At 41.4% G+C, this 25,966-nt stretch overlaps 1 protein-coding gene across 1 annotated transcript in view; it reads left to right on the forward strand.

Annotated features, from left to right (window-relative positions):
* The first annotated feature begins 4,599 nt into the window (after nucleotides 1-4,599).
* Nucleotides 4,600-25,966, forward strand: part of SEPTIN9 (septin 9) — a 452,544-nt gene continuing 431,177 nt past the window's right edge. The window contains exon 1 of the mRNA XM_073555419.1: nucleotides 4,600-4,723. Within this exon, the coding sequence (XP_073411520.1) occupies nucleotides 4,702-4,723 (22 nt within the window). The 5' untranslated portion in view covers nucleotides 4,600-4,701. The remainder of the gene's footprint in view (nucleotides 4,724-25,966) is intronic.

Genomic DNA, 25,966 nt, shown 5'->3' on the forward strand with positions numbered 1-25,966 from the left:
TAGTGTTTTCAATGCAAGAATATATCTTGCCAAAAAAAACACCAGCACCATCAGGACCATAAATCAATGCAGCAGTTGAAGACCAAAATCAATCACAGTGTGCCACATGGCATTGGTGTTTTCAATGCAAGAATATATCTTGCCAAAAAAAACACCAGCACCATCAGGACCATAAATCAATGCAGCAGTTGAAGACCAAAATCAATCACAGTGTGCCACATGGCATTGGTGTTTTCAATGCAAGAATATATTTTGCCAAACACCAGCACCATCAGGACAAAAAAATCAATGCAGTATCACAGAGCATCTTTATACTTACTGAATGCCCTTTTGGAAGCTGCAGAGGCACTGTCCCAGCCATCCATCATCGCTGCAGCCACCTCATTCCAGAGCTGCCGGGTCACCACTGTGTCTTTGTACTGCTGGTCACGGCTGTCCCACAACGGGATATGATCCTCAACGAGGCGGATCAGGTGCTCGTTGTCGATGCAGACTTCTTCGTCATCCCGTTGTGGAACCTAGAAAAAAAGAAATATATTAGAATGTTTGTAATTTTGGAGAATGAAAAAGATAGAAAAAGAAACAGAGAAGAAGCAAGATAAAAGATGAAAATAAAGACAGAAAAAAAAAGGCACATTATATACTCACATTGCGTCTCCTCGCCACGACTTGACTACGCTGCTCCGGCTCTGAATCCTCCCGCTCAGACTGCTCCCACTCAGACCGCTCCCGCACTCCATCTTCACTGCCCATGTCCGATGTCTGTAAAGAAATCAAAAGTTAAAACACATTTCTAGAGGCAGCTATACTTACCCAAAGGCAGCAACATCCTCACCTCACGATCAGCTTGGGCCAGTTCTTGCCGAGATGGCGAATACAGTGATCCAGAAGAAGACATGCTGAAATGAAAACAAAAAATACATTAGTACATTATAAAATTGTACAGGACACACAGACATTATGTTGAAGAATACTCACATTTTGGCTCCTGAAGCTTGAATCCACACTTGTAAAGGCTCTTCTAGGCTCTTGTCTGGTCTCTCGGCAAGGCTGTCTGTAGAGTAATTGTCCCTGAAGACACCTTCTTTTATCTACACTCCTCCCAAACAATGTTGCTTATTTAGGGGGAGTTTTAGACAAGTGTCTAGACATTATTTACTCAAAGCGCGTGCGCGCACAAGGCGCTGACGTGCACGGTGCCAAGCGCTCGTCAGCGATCACATAGACTGTAATGCTATTTTTGGACACACACCGAGCGCACACGTGCGTGCGCGATTTTTTTAATTATGTAGGCGGATCAAAAAATGCAACATGTAGCATTCGGCGCGTCTGGGCACACACCTGTAAAATGCGCAGTGCATGCTAAACGCTGATGAGCGCGTACATTCGCAAAACCCTGCGATCACCATGTTAAAGATAGGGGAACATTGCTCGTGCGCCCGATAGAGCACGATGCGCTGCGCGATCAAACGCTAGTGTGAAACCAGCCTAAGGCATATGTAAGGCACAGCCTAGAATACTTTACCAACAAGCATGAATTATTATTGACCATTATGGATCCCCCAATGGATAATTACAATTGGAAGCTTTGCAGGTTCCCTTTAGTCTGTCTTATGTATGAAATGCAGAATTTCATCTTTAGTAATAAATCACAGTAAACCAGGTGGGTTAAGGATTTCTAGTAGAACATTCCTTGCTCTATCCCCTGTCAGAATAAAGGAAAGGTATTGATGTTATGTGTCTGCAGAGTTAATAGCGAGGGATTTCTCTTCATCTTAAATGACTGGCAGTCCTGAATGTGCATGTTTAGTTGACGTCAACCCTCCCCTTTACTCTGCTGAAATTGGATATGTTTACCCTCACAACTGCCTGGAAAGGAAAAAAAAAGCTCCTTTTTTGACAGAGAGCAGCACTTTGTACTGATAGAGATTACCTAGCCTGGACTATCCCAGCAAGCTGTACCATTGCTAGTAACATGGGGGTGGAAGGCGCCGTCCTGCAGTCAGAAATAACTACAGTACTGAAAATGTTCTAAAGCTCAGACCATAGCGGATATACAGCCACTGTGTATGATGGCATAAGAATGACTCATAATGGGCCGCTTTCATCAAGAAACGAGAAGGAAAATTTATATAGGGAAAAGTGAATCTTCCATGGACTGTCAATCATATGACGTCCATGGGTTTATCTATGAAATATAATAATACAAAGTTCATTATGGGATAAAAGGGATTTAAAGAGCAATGACTAGTGTTCCCCACCATTCCCGCGCCGCCAGTGCCACAGTCATTCACCAGGATCCCTTTGCATATTGTTGGGACTTTTACATTTACTTGTGCAGTAATTTTAGAAAGTAAGATGTATTAATCTATATCTAAGCAGATTAACATTCAGAAGTCTGAGAAAGCTGGGTGACACAGAGTATGGACACGTATCATGGCAGTTACACGCAACCAAAGCTATTTCCACATGCAGTGACCAATGGCTGCTGGATTTTGAAGCCATAATGGTCATAAACCTGTTGCCTGGTTTTATCATAGCTGAGCAGACGGCCTTATAAATGTATAAATTAGACTGAGATCCGACTACAATACATGGACTGGCTGGCAGCTCTCACGACCCCAGCAGCACAGAGATATACTTTTACACTCAAGTCAGGAGAGCTGCCAGCCAGTCCATGCTTTCCCATTCAGACGTCCAATTTTTTCACACGATGGCTGTCCATGATTCTTACAGATAGCACTCGAACCTGTGATAGTCCATGGGGCCATTCATGTGTCAGAATATTTCCTCAGACCAAGAAGTCCAAGGAAAATCACGTAGACTTGACCGATTTTGATCCGAATGTCAGATCAAAATCGACAATACAAATCAATGGTTTCTATTTTCACGGACTTTCAAAATGGATAACTTGGAGACTTTTTTAAAATTTCTCCACATACAAAAAAATCTGACAGTCTTACCTTACCCTGATCAAACTCTGATCTGAGTCTGATGAGAATAATCAATCCGATTTTCTCATACACAAAAAAATCTGACGTCAGAATGAGCCCTTAGAAGGCTAATTCATATAATCACTCAAATTCAGGAAGATAATATGGAGAGCTATATGTCTTTGTGGGTTTTTATATTTTATGGGAAACATCATTTAATCGGACCTCTGATTTCAGAGGAGACAGCAGTTGTGAATGTTCTTTTTTTGTTTTGAAATGAATACAGTATGTGAAAACTGAAGAAATTTATTGGGTGACTAGAGCTAAAGAATTGGCTTTCCCCAGCTAAGAAACAAGTGGACATTATAAAACATTTGCAAACAAATAAAACATTTAAATCTTTGCCTACTTGTTATGTATTTTTCTCCTAGGCCGTGTTCCCAAGTAATATAAATGCTGCCTTTTTTCCACTGAATTTTTTTGGGAAGAAAATGTGCTGCATTTAACTGTCCAAGCAAAATGGATGTGATTTAAAAAGAAATCTTGCTCACCGTGTGTTTAAAGAAGCGCTTCTCCTCCCATCAAAGTTTTTATCCTCTTAATATATGGCACTCATCATATTATACAGCACTACTTACAATTGCTCATTTTGCCTTTCTACCCTGCTGATTCTTCTCTTTTCTCTTCTCTATGTAGAAACAGGAAGTCTCTTGCCCCTGCATTTATTATTCCCCTCTTCACCTCCTGAGTCCAGACCCAGCTGCTCCCTTCTCCCTCTCCCAGCCACTTTTGCAGTGACTCATGAGTCATACAGGAAAAATTGACTTCCTCTTTCTACACTGAGCTTAGAAGGATGCAGCTAGTCAGGTTTTAATCATGTGATGTTATAGATCTAATGGAAAAGATAAGAATTAAGTGAGTTGAAAGACAAAATTAACAATTGTAAGTACAGCATGCTATATAATATGATGACTGCAATATGTGAAGAGGATAAAAATTTTGATGGGAGGAGGAGTGCTTTTTTGGTAAGATTTTCCTCTTTGAGGTGTCTGAAAAATGCAATAAACACAGTTATGTTTTAAGTGCAGAAATAAAGCTTTTTATACTAAAAAGACACTTTAAATTTCGCTCCAAACTTGCATCAAATAAAGGGAAATTCCATCCAAAGACACAGCAAAGACGCAATAAATAGAGCAGATTGTACTTTTGTGCGGACACCTGTATAGCCGATAAAAAGCAGCATTTACGCTACATGTAAATACAGTCTTATCGTTCCCCATATATTTCCTGAATGTCACAGCGCTGTCCTTGACCTTGAATCCACCGCATCACCATGAACTATTTGCACGTTATGTGACTTTTTAGAGGAAACAGGAATTGACCCTCTGTGGCAATGAACTTCACCTGCACTAGCAAAACAAACACTCTACGAACATAGGGCTCATTGTTTCTCAATCCTAAATCTGGCTCAGATTCCCAAGCTTTCACGGGTTAACACTTTGTAAACGTGTATGGCGCGGGAAAGGGTTAAAGCGTGATGTCAGCTTTGAGGTGCCAGCAGTACCCTCTGTCTCCGAGTGCGTTGGTGCATTCCATAACTGTGCACAAGTTCACTAAAGGTGTGTTCCTCAGAACAAATGGGAGTGTACTGATTGTGTGTCTGTGGAAGTGTGTGACTGCCCTCTCATTCTGCATTTGTCTCTCCTGGGAGGTCAGAATTCCCTGAGGATCTTAGCTTGGAAAGCTGCAGGAGAAACCTTGGGGTACCATGAAGAAGTCATCTAGCACCGGTAAGTTGACCCCATTTTTCTTCCTGGTTAGGTGTCACCTCGTTAACAATAACTGTTGTGTAAAAAATCCAGTTTGATATCTCTGCTGATCATAAAGTTACATGGATGCAGAACAGTCTATGGAAATAAAAGGGAAAGTAGATACAAATGTTTTAGAACAGACACAATGCCATGAAGTGTGGGGGAAACAACCTGCGGAATGACGTGAAAATAGAAGTATCAGGTATGAAGATACTCATTGTATAAGCATTGCCATTCATCAATGCCAAACACGTCTATGTGTGACCTTACAGCTTTGTGGCTTGTAATAGGGGTCATAATTACAAGCGCTTGGAGCAAAGACAGCAGAAGGGAACTTTAACCGACAGCAATGTGAGTGAGTGACGCCAGTTGTCAGATCTGACCTAGAAAAGAGCAAAAGAGCCATACAGTAGCAGATCTTAGCCATGAAGATCCATGGAGTCTATAGGGATGTATCACCTATAATAAAGACTAAATTCGCTGAAGAAGAGCTGTCAATGTCATACTCTATGCAATCTTCTACATTCATGATGACTGTGCTTATTAAGGCCTCTTTCACACATCAGTATTTTTGATCAGTATTTCATCAGTATTTGTATGCCAAAACCAGGAATGTCTCCAAAATAAGGAACAGGAGTCAGTCTTTCAATTATATTTTTTCTTGGTAAGTTCCATTCCTGGCTTTGGCATACAAACACTGATGCAAAATACTGACCAAATACTGACGTGTGAATGAGCCTTAACATGGTGTATGATTTCTTCATGCCATAGTCTCATCTAACAAGGCCATAAACCCCGTACGGTGCCACGTAGACCTCTTACGGGTTTTATTATGGAGACATGCGGGTAGAATACTTTTATTATAAACTGTAAGAACAATGTCCCATTTTATTTTTTATAGAACCTGTAAAATTAAAAAAAGGAAAAAGCCCTATAAAAGGTAATGGGTGCTACATTGCATATCCAGACAGCAAATCTCTGTTATATGGCTGTAAGAATAATTAGGGAGAAGTTGCACAGACATACGTATAATAAAAGCTACAATTTAAAATGATATATACTATCTTGTGTCTAAAAGTTGCAAAACTCTATATTCAGGCCACCAGCATATTGTTAAGTGAGTGAATGTGCAATCCAATGTAGCGGGTTCATTGTACAGTATGACGGGAGGATGATTTGGGGGAGATTACTACTGCAATATGACCTCAACGGTGTACTCCTTTATGTCCACCTTTAAGTGAAAGGTGTGGCTATTGAGTATACTTGATATTAGTATGCAAAACGTATAAAATGATAAATGTAACTAACTTTCCATTTAAAAAAAAAGTAAGAAAAAACTAATTTACAAAGATGTAATTTATAGTTAGATAATTGTACAACAGTAGATTGATAGGTGATAAATGTCAAATATAGGAGGAATTAATCACTGTATCCCCCATAAATTACCAGAACAGAGGTCCCACGCCCCCTTTTCTTCTCACTGCCTGCATTTCTGGGGAGTGTGAATGGAGTTGCAGTTAGGCTATGTGCACACGTGCGGAATTCCCACGGATTTTATGCGTTTTTGCTGCGTTTTTCGCTGCGAAAAAGCATAAAATAAGCAACCCATTGTATACAATGGCATTCCGCACATGCTGTGCTAATGCTGCGTATTTTTCCGCGGTGGAATCGTATCGCAGAAAAAGAGGCAGCATGCTCATTCATTTTGCGGAACCGCGGGAATTCTGCACACATAGGAATGCATTGTCCGCATGTGGCTATGCCCACCATGCACAAAGTAAGCGGAAAATGTGCGGATAGTACCCAAGGTCTGAAAGAGAGGAGACGCTCCTCCAGGCCCTGGGTACCATATCCCTGTAAAAAATAGAATAAAAATCATGATATTCTCACCTTCCGGCGTCCCACGCAGTGTTCCCGATCCTCGAGATGCTCCCGGCAAGTCCCATTCCCAGTGATGCTTTGCGACAATGACCTGTGACGTAGCGGTCTCGAGAGATGCTACGTCATCTGGGGTCATTGTCGCAAAGCATCACTGGGAACGAGACTTGCCGGGAGCATCGCGAGGATCGGGAACACTGCGTTGGACGCCGGAAGGTGAGAATATCATGATTTTTTTATTTTTTTATTATTTTTAATATTATATCTTTTTACTACTGATGCTGCATAGGCAGCCTCAATAGTAAAAAGTTGGTAACACTTGTGACCAACCTGTTAATCAGTTTTCCAAGCGATGCTACAGATCGCTTGGATAACGCTAGTTTTCTGCAAGCTAATTACGCTTGCAAAACGCTAGTTTTTTTCGGGAATTACACATGCGGATTTCTCGCATATTTCCTATGGCAGGGAGTTGCGGAATTGCCGTGGAAATTTCTGCGGCAATTCCGCACATGTGCACATAGCCTTATAATCTTGCTTCCAAGTTTGTGATAGTATATTCTGATATATCATGAGTATGGTATGGTATTTTGTACACTATATTTAATGTTAAAGGGAACCTGTGATGTGAAAAAAAACACTATTAACCTGCAGGTATGGGGTTAATCTGCAGGTTAATAGTGCACTGAATTTGCCCAGCGCTGGAATTTATCCTCCGCTGCCAGGAGGAAATTAACTTTATTCCTCCCGGTAACGTTTGAGTTTCAGTCACAGGGATGGGGTCGGCACAGCTTCAGTCACCACTCTGCGTATAGAGAGTGGCGGCTGTAACCACGCCCCAACACTGACAAACAGCCAACCCTAAGGCTCAGCTGTTGTCAGTCAATGGCGGGGTTGCAGATTCAGATGCTATCTATACACAGTGGTGACTGAACCTGTTTCGGTGCCACCCCCATTACTGAAATCCAAATGTTACCAGGAGGAATAAAGTCAATTTCCTCCCAGCAGCAGGGTTGTAAGTGGCGGCACCAGGCAGCTTCAGAACGCTATTAATCTGCAGATTAACCCCATATCTGCAGATCAATAGCATTTTTTCACGCTTCAGGTTCCCTTTAAAGCAATAGTAGGCAAGGGCATGGGCTGGGATATGGGATTGGGCATCTATTGCATCATCCACCCAATTGTCTTTTCGTGATACACTCTGGTGTGTTTTAAGTGGTTTTTACCTTTATTCATTTATTCTTTTGGTTGTTTATGCCTTATTTACCTTGTTTTCGCCTTATTTACCTTGTTTTCCTAATCTCACTCACAATGTGGTAATATTTGGAGGGTGCATGTTTCCTAAACACAACCGCTTTCTCTTCTCAGTTTCCTTATAGGGTTTTAAGATTCCAATCTATGGGTTTCCCAGCTGTAGATACTGTAGGTGGTAAATATCCATTTTGGCACAGTTCTCTAAAAATAAATAATTACTATATACAATATAAAAATTCAATTCCAATAAAGTACTTGAGAAAAAAATAACTTTTTTTCCCATAAATAATACACCCTCTAAGTAGGGATAAAATACCAGAATCCATAGACATGAGTAGCAAAGGGTATAGAAAAAAAAAAGAACATTCTTTGAACTTAAAGAAAATCTGCCAGAGCAGCAATCTACCACCCCCAAACTCATATGTGCATATAGCTCTTTTAAAGACAAGTTCAGCAATACCTTTACATGGCCAGTCTGTTCCTCCATTACTAAGAAATCAGTGTTTGAAGTCGTATTCAAATGAGGCTGAAGAGTTATTTGCAGATCTGAAGCTCCTGTCACTCCAGCTAAATTCCCCGCCCAGCACCACCTACACCTGCTTGACTGACAACCTCTATACTGTGCTGGCATCAGTAAAGCAGGAGACAGAAGCTCTGGTCATGGAACAGAGCTGGGGTGACAGAGGCTGCTGATCTACAGACTCATTTGTATGACAAGTTATACACTGATTTCTCAGTAGTGGATGAACTAACGAGCCATGTACATATTTTGCTGAACTTGACTTTGAAAGAGCTGCACGTGTAAATAGTTTGGGGGAGTGAAACCCTGCTGACGGAATCCCTGCGCAGCAGCAAAAAAAAGGTTCCATTTAAAGCAGCTGTCTATAATACTAAAAAGAATTGTCTATAGGACAATATCTTTAACAGAGAAGTTCATCTTCAGGACAAATTGGCTAACCAATAGGTAACAATTTAAAATTATATACTAATCCTTACTGTACACTGCTCCAAGAAGTTCTTTGCAGACCAGCCACACGAAATTCTGCATAAGGTACCAAAAATCACTAATATTAGAATACTTTATACATAGTATACATATGATTTATAAATAAAATATTAAATAACTAAGACATACACTACTTCTAATTATAAATACAAATTAATCATATTGCAGGAGTGTACAAATAATCTTTTTATCTTAAAGACATTGTATAGCAGATTTTGCTTCTATAGAAGCACAGACTGGCTGTCATGGGAGTCTCAGATGCTACAGACAGTCGCTCTGCATCTGGCTGCAGAAGGTCTCTGCATTTGGCATTGCAGATGCCCTCTTAAAACTTCTGACTTTTAAACCCAGTGGCAACCTCTCACCGGCTCTAATTGACACACCTGGGTCTGGGTGTTTATAGACTCCCAGTCTGCTTCAAGGAGTCAGCAGTGATATTCACATTTTCCCTTGTGAAGGCTTGGAGCAATAACTGTTGGCTAACTTCCTCTCTGGTGCTGTTGGATGATGTTTTGTGTTACCTCTCTGAGTCTGTTCAAGCTAAGTTGCTTCCCCCTTGTTTGTCTCCCTTCTTCTCTTTAGTGTTCAGTAGGGACTGACCAGTGCTCATCCCCCTTACCTATTCAGGGCCTAGCTCTAGGGATATCCAGGGATTAGGTTCCTGCTCGGCGATTGATGTGGAACCAATATAGAGGCGTGTTGTGAGTTCATTTTCCCTTTCACCATTGAGGTCTGATGAACTCCCTCTTCTGGTGAAGGAAGGTAGTGAGGCTGATTACAAAGCACCTGAGCAGAATGATGATGACTGGGTGACTGGGATTGCTGACTGGATATAAGGCAGCCGACGCCCTTCTGCCTTGCGGGTGATTTCTCTGAGGGATTCTTGGAGACCAGTCTGATTCCTGCTCCTCAAAAGCTAAGTTTTCTGCTCTACTTTTTGCCTTTGTGTTGCCTTGTTTTTCTAGATTTCTGCCTTTCCCTGCTGGGTGAGCTGAATTCCTTTTTGCTCTGTCTTCAGATAATACCTGAGTACTGATATAGTCTTTTTGAAGCCTAGCGTCTTCAGGGCTTTTTTCCCTATCAGTCTGTTGGTTCTTGTTTTTGAGAGGGCTTTGGCGGATTGCAGACAGCAGCTTTTCTATTCTGTCCTATTTAGTTAGCTTGGGCCCCATCATTTGCTCAGCCTATCTTTCTATCTGTGTGAGTGTTTTTTCATCTTGCTTCACCATCATTATATGTTGGGGGCTGCCTATTGCTTTGGGGTCTGCTCTGGGGCAGTTTAGATTTCACTTTCTGTCTTTAGGCTATGTAGTTCTCCGGCTGCGATCTAGGGGTCCAGGGCACGGTAGGAACCCCCCATGGCTACTGCTAGTTGTTGTTGTTAGGTTCAGGGGTCTGCAATCCGATAGCTGCCAACTTCTCTGGTTTTCTGGACTTAGCTAGTATTTCAGTTTTTGCCTCCTACGGTGACTCATTCATAACAGGGACGGTAGGGTAAACAGGGTGCTATTAGATCTGCCTAGGGGTCTCCACTCCCCTTTTTTTTATTGTTTTGGCTTCCTTCCCCTCTTTCCCTCATGTTGCACTTAGTCTTCCCTCACTGTGCGTGACACCCACCTTGGTCTATACTGTGGACTGGTCCTACCTATGCTCTAGAAGAGAGAGCATCCTCCTCTGCCTCCAAGGCTCCAGTCTTTACTATGGGAGCTATCTATGTAGAATATTTTTTTTTCTACATGCAAATGCTTTGAACCACCAATGAGTTGCAAATAATGAAATCTGCTTTGTAATTATGTGTCTATCAAGGCACAAGAGTGAAAGGTCTATAGATATGATTAACACTGACTTCTCTTACTACTGCCTCCAGTCATTTTCATTTAAAATATATTAGCTAACGTGCAAAGTGGCTACAAAGAGATTTTCTGGCTCTGAATTACCCTGACAATCTACTAAAATCCTGCCTTACGCTGGTTTCACACTTGCGCTTTTTTGCGCTGAGTTTTTGCGCATACATGCGTTTTTTTTCCTATACTTAACATGGGTGCGCATAGTCATGCGTTTGTACGTGTTTGTATGCACATGCGTTTTTGTACTGTGCACCCGGGCGCACAAAATGCATCCTGTTGCATTTTTTGTGCGTCCGACCTGTCTCAAAAAAACGAATGCTCACGCAATGCACACAAAATTCACCCAAAAACACATTATAGTCTATGGGAGCTCTGACGCGCGCATGGTCATGCGCATGTCAGTGTAAAAAAACGCATGCGCAAAAAAAAGAAAACGCATAAAAATGCATGATGCGTTTTTTATGCTCGTTTGCACTGCGCACGTGGCACAGTGCAAAAAAACGCAAGTGTGAAAGTAGCCTAAGAGCAGAAAATTGAGTAAAATAAAAAAATAAATACATTAAAAAAGGACACTGCTCCTGGAGCCATGAGGTCATGTACATGCCATGACTACTGCATGCTGTCAATAACTGGCCTCAGCGGTACATGCTTTAGATGCAGTTATCACCTCTGATGGGACTAATTGCAGCAATCATGCAAATGATGTATGTGACTATCATTGTATGATCAATGGAGGCATGGAATCAGCGGTACTATAACGGCAAGAAATTTATTGGGTGAGTAATGTTTTTTTATTTTATTTTAGACTATTTTCTGCTCTTATCCAACTTTTTCAAATGCTGGTTAACTCCTTTAGGACATGTGATTTTTCATTTTTGCACTTTCGTTTTTTTCCTCTCATTCCAAGAGCCACTTACTTTTTAATTTTTCCATTGATATAGCCATATTGAGGCTTGTTTTTTGTGGGATGAATGGTACTATCTATTTTATCATATGAAGAACTGGAATGCAGGAAAAAAAAAAGATTGTGATAAAATAGCAAAAAAAAGTGCAATTCTGCAATTGTTTTTTTTATTTACAGCATTGATTTTTCTGGCAAAACTGACCTGGCAATATAGTTCTCCGGATCAGTACGATTACGCAGATACCAAAACTGCATAGTTTTTGTTTACGTGGTGAAAAAAAGCCATAAATTTGTAAAAATAAAAATTTGCCTGTGTCACCACTTTTCGAGAGCCATAACATTTTCAATTTTCAGGGTATGGGTCTGTGTGAGGGCTTGTGTTTTGCACCTCAAGTTGATGTTTTTATTGACATCAATGTGGGGTATATATGATGGTTTGATCACCTGTTATTTACATATTTGTTGTTGTTTGATAGATCAGACTTTTGGTAATGTGGAGATATGTGCAATTTTTTATTTCTTAATGGAGGGAAAAGGAGAGTGAACTTTCATATTTTTTTCCTGTGTTGCGTTTGTAAGTCCCCTTATGGTACTTGAACCTGCGATCAATTGATTGCTTGTGTTATATAGTAAAAATCTCTAACTCCTACAGTGGGGAAAAAAGTATTTAGTCATCCACCAATTGTGCAAGTTCTCCCACTTAAAAAGATGTGAGAGGCCTGTAATTGACATCATAGGTAGACTACAACTATGAGACTCACACTGAGAAAAAAAAATCCAGAAAATCACCTTGTCTGATTTGGCAAGATTTATTTTTCAAATTATGGTGGAAAATAAGTATTTGGGCGCCTAAAAACATGCAAGATTTCTGGCTCTCACAAACCTGTAACTTCTTCTTTAAGAGGCTCCTCTGTCCTCCACTCATTACCTGCAGTGCCAGAAGTGTCCCCCTGCTTAAGCGAGTACATGTCCAGGCCAGTCTGAAGTTTTCTAAAGAGCATTTGGATTATCCAGAAGAGTATTGGGAAAATGTCATATGGTCTGATGAAACCAAAGTAGAACTGTTTGGTAGAAACAAAACTCGTCATGTTTGGAGGAGACAGAATGCTGAGTTGCATCCAAAGAACACCATACCTACTGTGAAGCATGGGGGTGGCAACATCATGCTTTGGGGCTCTATCTCTGCAAAGGGGCCTGGATGACTGATCCGTGTACATGAAAGAATGAATGGGTCCATGTATCATGAGATTTTGAGTGCAAACCTCTTTCCATCAGCAAGGGCATTGAAGATGAAACCTGCATGGGTGTTTCAGCATGATAATGATTCAAGCACACCCCCAGGCCAATGAAGGAGTGGCTTCGTAAGAAGCATATGAAGGTCCTGGCGTGGCCTAGTCAGTTTCCAAATCTCAACCCTATAGGAAACTTTTGGAGGGATTTGAAAGTCCATGTTGCCCAGCTCAGGCCCAAAACATCACTGCTCTAGAGGAGATCTGCATGGAGGAATGGGCCAACATATCATCAACAGTGTGTGCCAATCTTGTGAAGACTTACAGAAAACGTTTGACCTCTCTCATTGCCAAGAAAGGATATATAACAAAATATTGAGATGAACTTTAGTTAATGACCAAATACTTAATTTCCACCATAATTTGACAAATAAATCTTGCCAAATCAGACAAGCTGATTTTCTGGATTTGTTTTCTCATTTTGACTCTTATAGTTTTGGTCAACCTATGATGTCAATTACAGGCCTCTCTCATCTTTTTAAGTGGGAGAACTTGCACAATTGGTGGCTGACTAAATACTTTTTTCCACACTGTATGATCGCCAGCCACAGGCTGGTTTTCACAGGAGTACGGTGATGACAGACATATGAGTCTTCAGCAGACCCCTGGCTGTCATGGCAACACATCAACACAGATTGACAGCAGCATTTAACAGGTTAACAGCCATGAGCGTAACTTCGCTTCACCTGCGGCTATTAGAGACAGATGATGGCTGAATAACATAGCCATCATCTGCCAAGAAAGATGCAGGCTCGGCATGGGAACCCGCATCAAATGCGGGGTGCCGACTTATGACGGGTATAATCTGACATGATCTAACAGATTGGTAGTAGACATAGAAGTCATGGGCATGACTGCTGTACATTACTACATAAAAACTGTGGCATGTAAAAATTTGGGCACCCCTTTTCAAAATTACTGTTATTGTAAACATTTAAGAAAGTTGAAGATGAAATGATCTCTAAAAGGCCTTAAACGTTAAAGATGACACATTTCCTTTGTAATATAAATTTATTTTCATCTTTTATAGTTTAAAAATTGCAAAAAAGAAAATGGGCCGATGCAAAAGTTTGGGAACCTTGCATGGTTAATACCTTGTAACACCCCTTTTTGCACGTATCACAGCTTGTAAATGCTTTTTGTAGCCAGCCAAGAGTCTTTCAATTCTTGTTTGAGGGATTTTCATCCATTCTTCCTTGGAAAAGTCTTCCAGTTCTGTGAGATTCCTGGGTCATCTTACATGAACTGCTAATTGAGGTCTAGCCACAGATTTTCAATGATGTTCAGATCAGGGGACTGTGAGTGCCATTGTAAAACCTTCAGCTTGTGCCTTTTGAGGTAATCTATTGTGGATTTTGACCTTTGTTTAGGTTCATTATCCATTTCTAGAAGCCATCCTCTTTTCAACTTCAGCTTTTTTGCAGATGGTGTTATGTTTGCATCAAGAATTTGTTGAAATTTCATTGAACCCATTCTTCCCTCTACCCTTGAAATGTTCCCCGTGCCATTGGCTGCAACACAACCCCAAAGCATGATTGATCCACCCCCATGCTTATTGGTTAGTGAGATGTTCTTTTCCTAAAATTATGTTCCTTTTTTTCTACACACATACCTTTGATCATTGTGACCAAATAGTTCTATTTTAACATCATTGGTCCACAGGACTTGTTTGCAAAATGCACCAGGCTTATTTAGATGTTCTTTTCCATGCTTCTAATGCTGAATTTTATGGTGAGGATGCAGAAAAGGTTTCTTCGGATGACTCTTCCATAAAGACCTTATTTTTGCAGGTGTCTCTGAATAGTAGAACAATGTACAAAAACTTCAGAGTCTGCTAAATCTTTCTCAAGGTCTTCAGAAGGTGGTTCTGATTTGCCTCTCTATCAATCCTACGAGTAGCTCACACTGAAATTTTACTTGGTCTCCCAGACCTTATATTGACCTCCACTGTTACTGTTAACTACCATTTCTTAATTACATTTCGAACTGAGGAAAGGGCAACTTGAAAACACTTTTCTATCTTCTTGTAGCCTTCTCCTGCTTTTTAGGCTTCCACCATTTTCATTTTCAGAGTGCGAGGCAGCTGCTTTAGAAGAATCCATAGCTGCAGTTTTTTGGTGCAAGGTTATAAGAGGATGGGTATTTATAAAGCTGGAAAATATGCATCACTGTTGTGAGTTCATTTTCCCCTTCACCGTTGATGTCTGATGAACTCCCTCTGCTGGTGAAGAGAGGTAGTGAAATTGATTGGGTTGAGAAGAGCCTGTCATCTGAACAGGTGGAGCCTGATTGGACACCCGGAATTACTGAGTGGATATAAGGCAGCCGACGCCCTACAGGGGTGCTGGTGATCCTTTCTGCTCTGAGCTCTTGCAACCTGTTTAGTCCTGTCTACTGAAAGCTAAGTTTTTGCTCTCTTATTTTTCCATGAGATTTCGTCTGTTTGCTTAGTGTTTTGTGTTCAGCCTGCCTTTGCTGGGACGGGCTGAGCTCCATTTTTGTCTCTGATCAGTTTATCTCTTTGCTCTGTTTTCAGAATATACCTGAGTGCTGATATAGTGATTTTGAAGTCTAGCGACTTCAGGGCTTTTTTCCCTATCAGACGTTTGGGACATTTTTGGTAGGGTTTTTTGCGGATTGCAGCCAGCATCTTTTCTGTCCTTTCCTATTTAGTTAGTTGGGCCCCATCGTTTGCTCAACCTGTCTTTCTGTGTTTTCATCTACTTTTCACCGACAATACATGTTGGGGGCTGACTATTGCTTTGGGGTTTGCTCTGGGGCAGTTTAGATTTCCCCTTTCTTTCTTTAGGCTTATTTAGTTCTCCGGCTGTGATCGAGGGTTCTAGGGCACCGTAGGAACCCCCCACGGCTACTGTTAGTTGTGGTGAATAGGATCAGGGGTCTGCAATCCGATAGCTACCAACCTCTCCGGTTTTCTGGACTTAGCTTGTATTTTTGTTTTTTCCTCCTTCGGTGACTCATTCATAACACATCACCTGACCTTTCCTAACGATGATAGTGAACAAGCCATAACGATAACAGGCTAATTAATGTCTGAAACCTTGGTCAAAGTTATCTGAGAAAACAAATCTAAAAGTTTTGCATCAGCCCATTTTCCTCTTTTAATTTTTAAAATATAAAAAATTACCTTATATTTGCTTTGCCTAAAATGCAAAGGAAATGTGTCATCTTTAACGTTAGGCCTTTTAGAGATCATTTAATCTTCAACTTGCTTAACTGTTCACAATAACAGTAATTTTGACCCGAGGTGCCCAAACTTTTTCATGCCACTGTAAATACAGTAGGTAAGGAAAGTATTCAGACCCCTTTAAATTTTTCACTCTGTTTCATTGCAGCCACTTGCTAAATTCAAAAAAGTTAATATTTTTTTCTCATTAATGTACACTCTGCATCCTATCTTGACTGAAAAAAAAAACAGAAATGTAGAAATTTTTGTAAAATTTATTAAAAAAGAAAAACTGAAATATCACATGGTCATAAGTATTCAGACCCTTTGCTCAGTATTGAGTAGAAGCACCCTTTTGCGTTAGTACAGCCATGAATCTTGGAAATGAGGCAAGCTTTTCACTCCTCGATTTGGGGATCTTCTGCCATTCTTCCTTGGAGATCCTCTCCAGTTCTGCCAGGTTGGATGGTGAACGTTGGTGGACAGCTGAGTCTAGGTCAGGGCTCTGGCTGGGTCAGTCAAGAATGGTCACAGAGTTGTTCTGAAGCCACTCCTTTGTCATTTTAGCTGTGTGCTTAGGTTCATTGTCTTGTTGGAAGGTGAACCTTTGGCCAAGTCTGAGGTCAAGAGCACTCTGGAAGAGGTTTTCATCCAGGATATCTCTGTACTTTGCTGCATTCATGTTTCCTTCAATTGCAACCAGTCATCCTGTCCCTGCAGCTGAAAAACACCCCAATAGCATCATGCTGCCACCACCATGTTTCACTGTTGGGATTGTATTCAGATGAATTACACCCCAGAGTACTGAAGGAGATAGCAGAAGAAATTTTTGAACCCCTCTCCATAATCTTTGAAAATTCTTGGAGAACAGGAGAAGTGCCAGAAGACTGGAGAAGAGCAAATGTTGTTCCTATCTTCAAAAAGGGGAAGAAAGTGGACCCAGGCAACTATAGGCCGGTGAGTCTGACTTCTATACCAGGAAAGATCTTTGAACAAATTATTAAACAACATGTATGTCAATACCTGGATAAGAATGAAGTGATTAAACAGAGTCAGCATGGGTTTGTAACTAATAAGTCATGTCAGACTAACTTAATTTCCTTCTATGACGGTATCACTGATTGGGTGGATCAAGGAAATGCTGTAGATATAGTATATCTTGACTTCAGCAAAGCATTTGACAAAGTCTCTCATACAATCCTTATTGAAAAAATTACTAAGTATGGAATGGACAAGGCAACTGTTAGGTGGATTCATAACTGGCTTAGTGATCGGACCCAAAGAGTGGTCGTAAATGGCTGCACATCCAGTTGGAAGGATGTCTCAAGTGGGGTACCACAGAGCTCTGTCCTGGGCCCTGTATTGTTCAACATCTTTATCAACGATTTAGATGAAGGAGTTGAGGGTAAACTGATTAAATTTGCTGATGACACAAAGCTAGGAGGGATAGCTAATACTAGAGAAGAGAGAGAGAGGATTCAAAAAGATTTAAATAAACTGGATAAGTGGGCAGCAACTAACAGAATGGTTTTTAATAGGGAGAAATGCAAAGTACTACATCTGGGCAATAAAAATGAAAAAAGCATATATAGAATGGGAGGAATAGGGCTAAGTGACAGCACATGTGAAAAAGACTTGGGTATACTAATAGATCACAGACTGAATATGAGTCAACAGTGTGATGCAGCAGCAAAAAAGGCAAATGCAATTCTAGGATGTATTAACAGAAGCATACAGTCTAGATCACGTGAAGTCATTATTGCCCTCTACTCCTCTTTGGTCAGACCTCATCTGGAATACTGTGTCCAGTTTTGGGCACCACATTTTAAAAAAGACATCAACAAACTGGAGCAAGTTCAGAAAAGAGCGACCAGAATGGTGACCGGTCTGCAAACCCTATCTTATGAGGAAAGGTTGCAGGATTTGGGAATGTTTAGTTTGCAAAAGAGAAGACTGAGAGGAGACTTAATAGCTGTCTACAAATATCTAAAGGGCTGTCACATTGTAGAAGGATCAACTTTATTCTCATTTGCACAAGGAAAGACTAGAAGCAATGGGATGAAACTGAATGGGAGGAGACACAGATTAGATATTAGAAAAAACTTTTTGACAGTTAGAGTAATCAATGAGTGGAACAGGCTGCCACGAGAAGTGGTGAGTTCTCCTTCAATGGAAGTCTTCAAACAAAGGCTGGACAGACATCTGACTGGGATGATTTAGCGAATCCTGCTTTAAGCAGGGGGTTGGACCAGATGGCCCAGGAGGTCCCTTCCAACTCTACGATTCTATGATTCTATTGGGCCGGTGATGAGCAGTGCCTGGTTTTCTGCACACATACAGCTTAGAATTATCACCAAAAAGTTCTATCTTCATCTCATCAGACCAGAGAATCTTATTTCTCATTGTCTGGGATTCCTTCATGTGTTTTTTAGTAAACTCTATGCGGGCTTCAATATGTCTGGCACTGAGGAGAGGCTTCCGTCAGGCTATTCTGCCATAAAGGCCTGACTGGTGGAGGGCTGCAGCGATTGTTGACTTTGTGAAACTTTCTCCCATCTCCCTACTGCATCTGTGGAGCTCAGCCACAGTGATCTTGGGGTTCTTCTTTACCTCTCTCGCCAAGGCTCTTCTCCCATGATTGCTCAGTTTGGCTGGACGGCCAGGTCTAGGAAGGCCTCTGATGGTCCCAAATGTCTTCCATTTAAGGATTTAAGGATTATAGAGGTCACTGTGTTCTCAGGAACCTTGAGTGCTGCTGAAATTCTTTTGTAACCTTGCCCAGATTTGTGTCTTGCCACAATTCTGTCTCTGAGCTCCTTGGCCAGTTCCTTTGACCTCATGATTCTCATTTGGTCTGGCATGCACTGTGAACTGTGAGGTCTTATATAGACTGGTGTGTGCCTTTACAGATCAAGCCCTATCAGTTTAATTAAACACAGCTGGACTCCAATGAAGGAGTAGAACCATCTCAAGGAGGATCACAAGGAAATGGACAGCATGTCTTAAATATGAGTGTCTGAGCAAAGGGTCTGAATACTTATGACCATGTGATATTTCCATTTTTTTTTAATAAATTTGCAAAAATTTCTACATTTCTTTTTTTTTTTCAGTCAAGATGGGGTGCAGAGTGTACAGTAATGAGAAAAAAATTACCAAATGGCTGCAATGAAACAAATAGTAAAAAATGTAAAGGGGTCTGAATACTTTCTGTACCCACTGTATGTGACTTGACTGTTTTCAAATTTGTATTGTTTTGTTAAATATATAAAATGTTTGAATAAAGGCCCCCATACTCATTACACTAAAGGTACTGTCACACTAAGCGATATCGCTAGCAATATCGCCATAACTTGTGACGTTATAGCGATATTGCTAGCGATATCACTGTGTCTGATACTTACCTACAACCCGCTCCCCCGCTGGTTATCGCTGATCTTGCGAGAACGTTCAGGACTGTTTCTCGTCGTCAGCTTCCTGCGGCGCTTCCTGCTGTGAGGACGAGCGACGCGTGGAGTCGGGCGGGAGGACGCAGGATCGCCGTGTCTGACAGGTAAGTAGCGACCCCCGTCCCCAGCGATGTCGCTGGTGAGATCTGCCTGTGTGGCAGCTCACTAGCGACCACTTAACGATGTACCAGCAATCCTGACCGCGTCATATCGCTGGTCGGGATTGCTGGTACATCGCTAAGTGTGACAGGGCCTTAATACTGGAAAATATTAATGGATTCAGCCCAGAGTCTAATGTGTGTGGAAGACCTGACACAAGGTTGCATGGGAAGATATGGATACAACATGTCCTTTTTTGGACTGCCCATCCTTTTGTTGTCTAATAGATAAGATGCCAACAGAGATGTCTGTCTGTGCCTCTCTCATACAGAATACAGGAGCGATTGGCAGAGTGAGCGCTCTTGTGTAAGTGAGAGTCAGTCAAGATTGCAGCCAGCCCAACGATCGTCAATATGAATTTAATGTCTATTGGGGGGTTTAGTTTGTAGCCCTTTTGGGGTCATGTCCGTAGCTGCTGTAATTGAGCATTATAAGATGCCTTCATCATTATACTTGTACATTTGAGAACAGTGGGTTGAATTGGCAATAGGTGCCTTCAGCTGCTGCAATAAACTATATCAAAGTTACTTAAGAATGAATGTACATGTCCAAAGCCATCCCCCACACTGTGCAATCATCGCCGTTATCCTTCCACTAAGATTCAGGCAAGAGCCAGCACGCTGGGATGACACAATGAATAAGAAGAAAGACTTTACTTGCACACCCTGAAGCAACTCCACCTCTGTGTCAGGAACGTGCCAAACATGACGAAACTTAGTGACCCTATGAACAATGGGGCAGATGAACCAGATAATATGGACTGACCTCACATCCCATGTGTAGAGGGGACTCAAGAGATGCGTGAACTTACACAGTCAAGTCAGATGATTACAAAGGTGCTTTTCTGCTCTGAATTCAGAATCTATGTCTGCTTGAACCTATTTTCACATTGTGTAACTTCCTGTATCATTGCAATGACTGAAGTAATAGTAGCAATTAAAGGATTCAATGGAATATTATATCAGTTTTATGAGTTTTCTCTGTAGCTCACCTTTGCTTAAGGCAAGATTGAAATGGGTGATTTCGGAGGCAGGACCTAAAATATGTGCTCTTCTAGTTTGACACAAGTATAGGCATATGGTAGACCGTCAGCAAAGGAAACGTTTTTGGGATCTTTGTGAAAATAAATACAAACTTTAGGACAAATGCTGTGGTTTACAGGGTTGTTGAATTGTAAATATTGCTTATGGGTCTTTTCATTTCACCTTGTATAGGTGCCTAAATATTTATCCATAATAGCTTCATCTCTAATTCTTGGAAACAGTGATTAACCCACAAATCATGCCACCATAGTCTGTACAAATGCAACAAAAAATATTTTGTAATTATTGTATAAGCTTTAGTCTCCGCCTAAAACATTTAAAAACAATTACGTTGTTGATGTAGCCCTATAAATCTTCTTTTACTGCTAAGCACTAAAGAAAATGATACGAAGAAGGAGGCCTGGGAAACTCAGGCACATATTCTTCATGGGCCACTCCTGTCAACACTCTTGATGTTGAGGACTAATATAATCTCCTTCTGTGATCTGTTCTTAGATTACAGGATAAGGGCTTGTACACATGTACACATGGCTGTATTGCCAATATATGTTACTATATACCTAAAGTATATCCATGTTGTCATTGCGGCAAATGGAGGTATTTTGTCATGGCTCTTTTCAGAATCCGTGAGATAAAAAATTTGGAAATTATGGTACTATATCTGGAAAAGTCACTTGAAACTAAAGTCAAAATAAGCAATCCAAAATACCAAGGCCGAGGGAGGCTAAAGGTCCCGTTACATTTAGCGATGCACCAGTGATCCCGACAATAATACGACCCGGTCAGGATCGCTGGTGCATCGCTAAATGGTCCTTAATGAGCTGCCAAACAGGCAGATCTCACCAGTGACGCAGCGATGCTCAGCGGTCGTTACTTACCTGTCAGACGGCAGCGATGATGACGTCTTCCGCCTGCGTCCATGTGTCGGTGCCAGTGGGACTCTAGCGAGAAGAAAACGGCCCAGGACGTTCTCGCGCGATCAGCTATATCCAGCAGGGGGGCCGGTCGGAGGTAAGTGTCACATGTAGCGAGATCACTAGCGATAACGCTGTTGCTTCACAAAATCAGTGATGCTTTAGCGATATCGCTATGTGTAAAACGCCCTTAAAGCCTCGCTCCCAAAATGAATACATAATTGCAAGATACAAATCCATAGATAGAATACTCCCATGAATATGAAACACCACAGAGAATCGAGTACATAAGACCATTGGACATAAAATCCAACAATTTTATTGAGCAAAATTACATACATAAAATATAAGCCACAAATACTGGCACAGAGGAGGGGAAAAATGTAGAGACATGCGGGTGCAACAATGGAGAGTACAAGGACATAAACGTAGCCAGGTGTAAGTTAGACCATAACTTATAACAGTTTGAACACATATAAGTGATAAGAGGTATGGAAACATCCTGTGATAGATCATATAAAAAATACATGAATCACCCAACACATTTCTACCCAAATGTTAGTAATGATCATTATGACCCCACCACTGATAATCTCCTTCGATCTGGGGCCCCACGCAAGATCTCATCCTGTGGGGTCAAAATGATCACAAGAACGGAGAGCAAAAATCCCAGAACCACACAAGGGGACCTAGTGTATGACCTGCATAGAGCTGGGACCACCATAACAAAGACTACCATCAGTAGACTCAGACTCAGATCCTGCAGTGCCAGACGTGTCCCCCTGCTTAAGCACTTACTACATGTTTGGGCCCGTCTGAAGTTTGCTAAAGAGCATTTGGATTATCCAGAAGAGTATTGGGCGAATGTAATATGGTCTGATGAAGCCAAAGTAGAACTCTTTGGTAGAAACAAAACTTGTCATGTTTGGAGGAGACAGAATGCTGAGTTGCATCCAAAGAACACCATACCTACTGTGAAGCATGGGGATGGCAACATCATGCTTTGGGGCTGTTTCTCTGCAAAGGAGCAAGGACAATTGATCCATGTACATGAAAGAAGGAATGGGGCCATGTATTGTGATATTTAGTGCAATCCTTCTTACATCAGCAAGGGCATTGAAGATAAAGCATGGATGGATCTTTCAGCATGATAATGATCCCAATCACACTGCCAGGACAAGGAAGGAGTGGCTTCGTAAGAAACATATGAAGGTCCTGGAGTGGTCTAGCCAGTCTCCAGATCTCAACCCCATAGAAAACCTTTGGAGGGATATGAAAGTCCGTGTTGCCCAGCGACAGGCCCAAAACATCATTGCTCTAGAGGAGATCTGCATAGAGGAATGGGCCAACATACCAGTGTGCCAACCTTGTGAAGATTTACGTTTGACCTCTGTCATTGCCAACAAAGGATATATAACAAAATATTGAGATGAACTTTTGTTAATGACCAAATACTTACTTTCCACCATAATTTGAAGAATAAATTTTGGCAAATCAAACAAGGTGATTTTCTGGATTTGTTTTCTCATTTTGACTCTCATAGTTGTGGTCTACGTATGATGTCAATTAAAGGCCTCTCTCATCTTTTTAAGTGGGAGAACTTGCACAATTTATGGCTGACTAAATACTTTTTCCCCACTGTAAATAATAGTTTCTTATATATAAACTTACAGTGGGGAAAATAAGTATTTGATACACTGTCGACGTTGCAAGTTTTCCCACCTACAAAGAATGGAGAGGTCTGTAATTTTTATCGCAGGTACACTTTAACTGTAAGAGACCGAATCTCAAAAAAAATCCTCAAAATCAGTGTATGATTTTTACATAATTAATTAGCATTTTGGTACATGAAAAAAGTATTTGATACAATAGAAAAACAGATCTTAATAATTGTTACAGAAACCTTTGTTTGTAATTACAGAGGTCAAACGTTTCCCATAGTTCTTGACCAAGTTTGCGCACACTGCAGCAGGGATTTTGGCCCACTGGCCCACTCCTCCATATAGATCTTCTCCAGATCTTTCAGATTTTGAGTTTCAACATTGAGTTTCATTTCCTTCCAAAGATTTTCTATTGGGTTCAGGTGGTCTGGGGACTGGCTAGGCCACTCCAGGACCTTGAAATGTTTCTTATGGTGCCACTCCTTACTTGCCCTGGCTGTGTGTTTCAGGTCATTGTCATGCTGGATGACCATGGCTATGATGGAAAGGTTGCAGTATGATTGATTTACTGTGTGGACAGGTGTCTTTTGTACGGGTAACAAGTTCAAACAGGTGCAATTAATAAAGGTAATGAGTGCAGAGTAGGAGGGCTTCGTAAAGAGAAACTAATAGGTCTGTGAGAGACAGAATTCTTGCTGGTTGGTAGGTGATCAAATATTTATTTCATGCAATAAAATGCAATTTAATAAAAACCAGAAAATCACATAAATAATTATTTAAAAATCATGCAATGTGATTTGCTGGTTTTTAATTTTAGATTTTGTCTCTCACAGGTGAAGTGCTCCTGTGATAAAAATTACAGACCCCTCCAATTCTTTGTAGTTGGGAAAACTTGCAAAATTGTCAGTGCTTCAAATACTTATTTTCCTTACTGTATAAGCACAGCTTTATTCACCAGTTCCACAGCTCTCCTCTACAGAAAATGGCTGTTGGTAGAGGGGCATGTGACGGGACAAGCTCATCAGCATCCAACAATTTAAACCCTTCACTTAAAGGGTATCTGTCACCTCATTTTTGGCCTATAAGATGCTGCCACTGCCATCAGGGGCTTATCTACAGCATTCTGTAATGCTGTAGATAAGCCCCCCGATGTAACCTGAAAGATAAGAAAAACGAGTTAGATTGTACTCACCCGGGGGTCCGGTGGGCGTCGCGGTCCGGGTCCGGCGCCTCCCATCTTCTAGCGATGATGTCCTCCTCCTTACTTCTGCCTCGGCTCCTGCGCAGGCGTACTTTGTCTGCCTTGTTGAGGGCAGAGCAGAGTACTGCAGTGTGCAGGCAACAGGTAAAGTCAGAGAGGTCCGGCGCCTGCGCACTGCAGTACTTTACTCTGCCCTCAACAGGGCAGATAAAGTACACCTGTGCAGGAGCCGCGGCAGAATTAAGAAGGAGGACATCATCGCTAGAAGAAGGGAGTCGCCGCACCGCGACACCTATCGGACCGGACCCCCGGGTGAGTATAAAACTAACTCGTTTTTCTTAGCTTTCAGGTTACATCGGGGGCTTATCTACAGCATTACAGAATGCTGTAGATAAGCCCCTGATGGCGGTGGCCGCATCTCATTGGCCAAAAATGAGGTGACAGATTCCCTTTAAATTGAAACCCTTCACTTTAAAAAGCTTTTTCTTTTTTTTTTTTTAGTGGAGTTGGCTGATGAACTGGTTTCTCCTCCACCAGCAGCTACTTTATGCACAGGAGTGCATTAAGGAAGGCTGTACTAACAAGTTAAGGAGGACAACCTGCTAACACAATTATATTGATTAGTGATAAAAACTTGTGTTCCCAGCACATTTGTTCAAATTAAATTAAAGTGGCAAACCCCTCTAACAAGAAATCTGTCTAAAAATATAAAAAATAATGCATGCAATGACAGTGAATAAATAACAATGCCCTTAATAGGTTATCTCGGACTATTTGCGTTTTTCATATGGGCCTATGAACTTACAGGAGGTAGTTGTTTACTAGCTTTTGCCCGGTGCTGATCTCTCCTGGCTCCGAGCACTCATAGATCGCTCCTGCCAGCGACTCTGCTGTTTTTGCTGACATCATGCAAACAGAGCAGTCTATCAGCTCTGTTGAAGGGGTGTAAATGCTGATAACATGCTGATTACAGGGAGCCAGCTGCTCAGCAGTGTGACATCGGTAATCACACCACATCAACAGAGCCACCCAGAAGAAGAGCTGCTCTGTTAACGTGAAACAGCAGAATCTCTGGAAGGAGCGGTCTGTGATCACTCCAACCCAGTGCCGGGCAGAACATGAGATCCCATGTTACCTTGAGAAATAAATAAAATAGTCCCAGATAACTGCTTTACAGCAACTGTCCATTGTCAGAAAAGTGGGCCCTGAATTGTGTAGAATGCCTAAAATAACAAACTCAGAAGGTACTCCCTCTCCTGAGCTCCAGTGCTGGCTCTCCACCTCTGTCTCAGTCCTGGCATTTTGAATGCTTGCATCACCACCCTAGCCAGGCATTGAGATCAGCGACTGTGCTGAGGTTGACTGCAAGCGCAACTGAGCTTAGTGACTGGCTAGAGCAGTGACATGTGTTGTTGGCGTGGTGTCACTGCTGCAAC

The sequence above is a fragment of the Dendrobates tinctorius genome, unplaced genomic scaffold (assembly GCF_039654945.1).
Source record: "Dendrobates tinctorius isolate UK_male_01 unplaced genomic scaffold, ASM3965494v1 ptg000223l, whole genome shotgun sequence".
Classification (NCBI taxonomy): Eukaryota; Metazoa; Chordata; class Amphibia; order Anura; family Dendrobatidae; genus Dendrobates; species Dendrobates tinctorius.